At 39.4% G+C, this 7,511-nt stretch overlaps 1 protein-coding gene across 1 annotated transcript; it reads right to left on the bottom strand.

Annotated features, from left to right (window-relative positions):
- Positions 1-4,975: 4,975 nt before the first annotated feature.
- On the bottom strand, positions 4,976-5,806 carry LOC149247228 (uncharacterized). Its single transcript, XM_089443644.1, has one exon. The coding sequence runs from the start codon at positions 5,804-5,806 to the stop codon at positions 4,976-4,978; it is 831 nt and encodes a 276-aa protein (XP_089299770.1).
- Positions 5,807-7,511: the final 1,705 nt, after the last annotated feature.

Here is a 7,511-nt window from a genome sequence, read left to right as displayed (position 1 = left end):
AAACTAAGATGTATCTCGAATCATTTTCATGTTCTGTATATTCCTACATTAAGTATCCATTCCTCTTTCTTTTCTATACAAAAAGAAATACAAAAATGTACAAAATTTTAACAAAAATACAAAAGATTTTCATGGAACTTATCTGCATTGGTGTTCTGCATTTTTGTGGAGATCTTCAGTGGTCTATCCCGATAGCTTGAGGTTTTCTACTTTTGTCTCATTTGATCCTATTTTTATCAAGATATACATACCATCTTCTGTGGCTAGTAATCCTTTCTTTGACAATTCATCCGCTATCTTGTTGTGAACCCTACTAATATGCTGAATGGAGGGATGTTGAAGGGTATTCCATATACTTTTTATACGTGTCAGCCTTGTAGAGAATTTTGAAGAATGTTATTCTTCCCCTTAACATGATCTATCATACATTTGGAATCCCCATAAATTTGTATTTGAGGGATATCCAAGTATTTAATTAACCATAGTAGACCCCATAAAGCTATAGCTTCTACTTTCATGCTTGTTCCCTCTCCCACATTCCAGTAAATCCGGAACTCCTGTTCTTCTGATAGCTTAATCCAGATTCCACACCCACATCTTCCTCCTTGAGCTACCCCATCAAAAAACCCCGCTGGGTAGTTGGTGATCTGAAACTTCCCCTTTTCTGTCTTCCTTTTTTCCTTAATGTCGTCATTCTGATCTGATATAACCCACTGTTCTATGAGTTCATAGATTACATTTACTCCCCTTATATTAGAACCAAAAATCAGTTGATTTCTATCTTTCCAGATTTCCCAGAAAACAACCAAAGTAAGGAGTCACCTGCTTTTGCTTTGAGTGCTCCCCCATTTTAAACACTCCTCAATTGTATTGAACTGTATGAATGGAGTCTGCAACTTGGTAGTGAAGTGTTTCCAAATGCTAACAAATCTATGGTAGTGTAAAAATAAATGTTCATTATCCTCAACATTGTGTCTACATCTATAACATATCCCAGGACCATGATGGTTCTTCTTTTGTAAATTTTCCCATGTGAGATTCTTATTCTGCCATGTTAGCCAAAGGAAAATTACAATTTTTACTGGAATATTAACTTGCCAATAACTGTGAAACCAACAATATTCCACATTCTGTAGTTCCTTCATGCATATTTTGAGATAGCAGTCTGCCACCTCGATTTCTCCTGTTTTCTTCTTTTTACCAGCCCATGCTAAGCAATCTCCTTTGTTGTCATAACATATCCCCGCCTCTTTTAAAGTTTTAACAAACTGTATCCAATCCAATTTGTATTGACCAGTAAGGTTCAGTTGAGAAGAGTCAAACCAAATAGGAATGCTACCATTCCAGTCACTGATCAGCTGGCTGAGGATATAAATACCTCTTCTGTTCAGATGGTGTACTAGTTCCACTGTCCCAGGTGGCACCTCTCCTGCTCCAATAATGCAGTCTTTTCCCAACATAATTCTATTACCGGATCCAAAAGACCACAAGATGTTTTGAAAGAGGATGCACTTGACCCTGATAAAACTATTCCATATCTGGGAACCACATTTTTTCCCAATTGCTCCTTGTCTGAACCAAAAGGAGAAATCCTTATTCCTCATGTATTTGGATCGGATCACCTTACCCCATATGCCTTTACTGTTGATGCCCCTCCATAAAGATTTTAGAATAAGTGCCCATCCAAAAAATTTAGATTTAGTACACCCCATCCACCCAGAATTTTTGGTCTAGTGATCTTCTCCAACTTAACCAAATGATATTTACATCTCCTTCTAGCACCAGACCAAATATAGCTTGTCATTACTCGATTCATTTGATTAATTATCATTTGTGGAATGCGGAACAAATGTGCCCAATAAATCCCCAACTGTGTGAGAACTGACTGTGTGAGGATGATACGGCCTCCCATCGATAAGCATATGTATTCCCATCCCTTAATCTTGGAATAAAATATTTCCACTAACCACATCCAATCAACATTTTTATAGCATCCTGGTTTTAGTCGATACCCCAAATATTTCATTCCATTGTCTATACTTTCTGCATTTACCCCAAAACAGTTATGGATATATCTGATATCCTCCTGGTTGCATGTTCCATATAGAATGATGGATTTTTGTTCATTTTTTACAAGACCCATGGCCTTCCCAAACTTTTTTATGATTAAAGATAAAGAATACCATTTGAGTCTGTTTATCATACCCATCAGCAAGATATCGTCAACAAAAAAGCTATGGGAAACAGTGACACTAATACTGATTTTTAGAGCTTCAAATACACCATTTGTCACAGCTTTTTTTATTTTTAAACTCAGTCCATCCATCGCTAGGATAAAAAGAAGGGGGGATAAAGCACATCCTTGTCTAAGTCCCCTACCCGCTGCAAAAAACTTGGATGGATATCCATTGATTATAACTGCATAACGAACTGTAGATACGCAACCCATGATCCATTCTGCCATATTTGAGTTTATTCCAACTTTGTACAATACCATTCTAAGGTATCCCCAATCTAAGCAATCATAAGCTTTTTTTAGATCTACCTTCATTACTGTTGCATTCATATTTTTTGATTTAATGTTGTGCATGCATTCTTGTGCGACAGCCACTGCATCATGGATAATTCTATTATTTAGAAATCCATATTGCTCAGGTGAGATAAATTTAGATAAGGATACTTTCAATCTGTTTGCTATTATCTTTGAAATAATCTTGTATGTTAGATTGCACAATTATATTGGCCGATAATCAGCAAAGGTTTCCGCCTTTGATTTCTTTGGAATAAGGGAGATATATGTTGAATTTAGATGAGGGTGTATGTAGCCTTTCGTCCTTGAAATGAGCAAAAAATTCAACAGTCCATCCATCTGGACCCGGAATTTTATCTCCTTTCATTGATTTAATAGCCTGATTCAGTTCTTCCTCCTTAACCTCCTTAAACAACTCCACATTGTCCTCTTCATTAAACATTATAGGATATTCATCCACTGCCCATATCTGAGATTCTGCCTCCACCACTTCCACTCTACTGTATGCTTTTTTGAAATATGTTACCGCCAAAGATGTAATTTCTGATTGCTTATTATAACTGTTTCCTTCACCATCATTCATCTTCCAGATTGTATTTTTTTTTCTTCTACAATTGGCAAAACGATGAAAGAACTTGGTATTTTTATCTCCTTCCTTAATCCATAATGCTCTGCTTTTCAATCTCCAAGTCGTCTCTCTAACTTGAAGAATTTTCTTTTTTCCCAGTTCTAGTACACGGATTCTCTCCCTTACTTTGTCAGGCAGGGAGTGGGTGGCCATTTGTTTATGCAAGGATTTTAATTCCTCCTCAATACCTGACAACTCCCTTCTTAGTTCCTCCTTCTTCTTCCTTTCCCATATTTTAACCTCTGCTTTAAGAACTTGAAGCCTATTCATAAAGCTTTCAGTGCATGAGAGGCCTTCCTCTGTGTTTCTTCTTTCCTTCCAGAATAATCAGATAAGGGAATCAAAATTTAAGTCTTCTAGCCAGACTCTATTGAACTTGAAAGGCAAACCCACTCTTGTATCAGTATTGTGCCAGTGAAGAATAATTGGGCGATGGTCTGATACAAAGTTTTCGATAATAAAAGATCTAACATCCCCCATATTATCTATCATATTTTCTTGGACAAGAAATCTATCAAGTCGCTTAGCTATGTATCTATTTCCACTTCTTCCATTATCCCAGGTGGGGACAATTTTTTGTGGGCAGACATCTATTAAACTGTGTGATAAAATAATTTCTCTTAGCTTCTGGGCCATCTTATCTACCACCCTAACTTGTCCCCACAACTCTTCTATGCCTAAGGTACAATTTAGGTCCCCTGCCAAAATTAGAGAGGGTGAATTAAGGATCCCTGATTCCTCCATTGTATCCCAAAAAACTTCCCTCTCCTTGTAAGGAGCATATACATTAAGAATCTGCGATCTTCCCAGAATACCTCTGATGTAACCAACCAGAAATATACCCACCGAGCATGAAAAAGCCTTCAATTTTGCCCATCTTGGATCCCAGAAAACAGCAAGACCACCTGATCTGCCTGTTGCATCAGTTGCCACTATATACCACGAGGGAAACATCCTCCTGAAATAATCAATAGTTTGGGCTGCAGAGTGCATTGATTCTTGAATGAGAATTATACTGGACTTAGATGAATGAAATAGGTCTCTTAGAGCGAGGAATTTTGGATGGGCCCCCAAACCCCTGATGTTCAATGAAAGGATAGAATTCATTTAGGCTTATTGGAGGGCATACATGCTCTAAGTTCCCTAGGAGAAATGGGAGAGGAAATAGGAATGTCAATAAGAGATGGCGAATTTGTTAGGGTAGTATGAGTTTGGCGCGGGCGGCCTCTAAAGTGTCTACTGCCTCTGTTGTTTTTACGCCTCACAGTAATATTTCCTGTAGAGGATGGACTTATTACAGGAGAGACAGATCCCTTCGGCTTATGGATAGTAAGTGACTTAAGGTCAAGAGTTTTCCTTTGTAATAGGAAATCAAGGTCACTGTCGACAAAGTTAATTGGTGAGGATACCAGAGAAAATTGGGCAGGGCCTTTTTCTTTATCTTTTGGTGAATTTGGTTGAGTAGCTGGGGAATGAAGCCTTCGGGCTTGTGTGTATGTAGCATATGAGGTAGATGGGATATCTGCCAAATTGTTCTGCGACATTATTGGCTGCAGAGGTAATACTGGGGAGGGAAAATCTTGGGGATGTTCTCGATATGAAGAATGGACAACAATATGGGAACCTGACTATTTAGACGTCAAGGATGAGGAGTAAAATTGGATAGGAATAGGAGCAGAAACCTTTTTTATATAACGAGGAGAAGGTTCAGAAAAAATCTAGTTTGTGTGACTAGAATTACCTAAACCCGAAGTATTTCCATTGTGCTTGCTGACATAACCATAACGAGGAGATAGGCACTCCGACTTGTTCTCCTTCTACAACCTTTGGTGAAACCCTTTGCGCTCCCTCGAAGGCCGCCACCCTCCTCTTGCTTTAGGGAAATTGGCAATTAAATGTCCAGTTTGGTGACAGTTTAAACATCGGAATGGAATTCCCCAGAAATCCAAACGCTGTGTGAGATTAATGTTTTCCCACCTTAATTCTATGTGATCCGGAAAAGCCTCACCAAAGTCTTTTTCTATAAGGACCCAAGCAATCCTTTTATCCCTAGCTCCCAAACACCTTGGATCTACGTATATGAATTTTCCAATGGCGTTACCGATATCAGTGAAAACTTCCTTCGTCCAGAATTCCAGTGGTAAACCGGGCAATTTGACCCATATGAGTTTATTTTTTGGCATCTGCTTCAAAGGATTAAAACCTACGTACCATGCGTACATTGCCAAAAAACCCCGGTCCTTGACCCATGGCATTGCAACAATTTTCTTGAGGTCTTCTTCACTCAGGAAATGAAAACTATACCACCCTCCCATGAGTCTCACCACCGTGGGGACATACCCCAGCAGGATCTTCCATTTCTTTGCCAACCACTGTCTCATCTCAGCTTCTTCAATCTCTGAAAAATACCACCTTCCTACTAATGCCCGCTTCTGGAGACTTGTAATTCGATCAAGGAGCACGTTGTGACCAAAAGAGAGGATGGGTGCTGGAGCTGTAATCTTTATAGGACGTTGTTTTCTACCACCTCTCCTTTCGCCACCTTTTTTACACTCCAAATTATTCTGAGGCAATAATCCGACATCAAACCACATGTCACGTCCATCACCCAGGGTTTTCAGCCGAGGGGAATGTGCCACCTTCCACATCGTATTCATATTTGTGTGGCATTGTGACTCAGCTGCCAAAGTGGCTTGTATAAAAGCTTCTTGTAGTAACGTGTCTGACTCAAAGGGGTCCATCAAAATTATTTATGGTACTACGATGACGTACTAATGAATAAAGCCTTCTCGCCACCCAAAGAAAGCGATTACAATCACCACGGATCCCACGTCCCAACTCACCTGGGAATCACCACCCGCTGGAATGTCTACGACACCAGGTATACAATATGTCATGCCAGGTACTTTCCCTAGGAATAATTTACCGTGTCGACTGCAAGAAAGGTCACGGCAGAATTTAAAACTCCACCAAACCCTCTGCGGACGCGTCAAATCCCACGCCTCACCTTACCTGGCCCTCACCACCCGAGGGAATGTCAACGCCGCCAGATCTATCTCCTATTTTGGAAATCACCTCGGTAACCAAACTGTCCTAAAACAGTGTAATTACACGTATGATGTACAGGGGTAGACGTCAGGTGTAGCATGCTATGGGATGGGAAAAGGACACCCGTCACCACTGATTTGAATAGTTGTTTTGTAAAACCCCCCGGAAAATCTATTAAGCGGAATCCGGTAGGCACTCCTTCCCGGAAAAACCAGTGAAACCCAAAACCACCAACGAATCTGGTTATGACTCTGGTCCCTCACAACAGCATATACAGTAGCATCCCTGGAAAAACCACCATTTGTATCCTATCCTAATGGCCATACTTTTACAGGGACGAGATAGAGAGAAAAAGTTACTCCACTCATACCACCATCGCTCCAGGAGGCGAGACAGTAGACCAGAGGGGACGAACTGTGTAAAAGAGGGACAAGATAGAGCAAGTGGAAACTTGCATAATATCATTCGGGCATCTAAAGGAGAAGTCTTGGAATAACAAACAATGGCCTTTCCAAATACCGTTGTTCGAAAGGGGAATGTGGGGAAAGCCCTAATTATACCATTTAAACCAGATACATGCTACAAAAAACCATTTAATGGGTGAAATCACTGAAGGATTTTTATATGATTTAACTTTAAAAAGCCAGAATTTTCTTGCAGCACAGGAATTCGACCTTATTTACTGTAAATCAAGACAGTATTTAGAAAACCCCCAATTCAAATTTTTCGATTTTTCCTACCCATACCCTGAAATTTCATATAATTCTACTCTTTAATCACCAGAAAGCATACCTTGTTCCTTAATGCGCTATGACATTGTTGTTTCAGTGACCGTTTCAGGTACCCTCCAGCAGCTATGAGAAGTGGTTTCCAAGGCCAAACAGGATTCCTTTGCGCCTCCGCCAATGTAGCTTCTTTACCCTCTCTCTGTGATTTCTTTGCTCTGAAACAATCGCCAAATCATAGAAACACCATCAAGTGAGATGATGAACAGGGAAAGGAACTGCCCACCTCACCGAGAACACTGATAAGCTCAGTGGCAAGCTCTCGATATTCTATTCACCAGTCGATAAATCCTCACCAGAACTCAAATCTTACTCTCTTCAATGCCTCTAAATGTGAAATATTCGCTTTCCCCAATTAAAACCTATTTATAATTATATAGAAATTTTATAAAAATTACAAATATTATTGTTAAAAAATATATAAATACAAAAGATATCTATAATTAAATAAAATTCTTATAATTTTTTACAAATATTGCTCGAGAAAATTGAAATTATAGTGATAACTTCGAGGATGGAT

The sequence above is a fragment of the Pinus tabuliformis genome, chromosome 7 (assembly GCF_031772625.1).
Source record: "Pinus tabuliformis cultivar Carrire ecotype Pingquan chromosome 7, CPIR1, whole genome shotgun sequence".
NCBI lineage: Eukaryota > Viridiplantae > Streptophyta > Pinopsida > Pinales > Pinaceae > Pinus > Pinus tabuliformis.
This window is presented reverse-complemented; position numbering and strand designations above follow the sequence as displayed.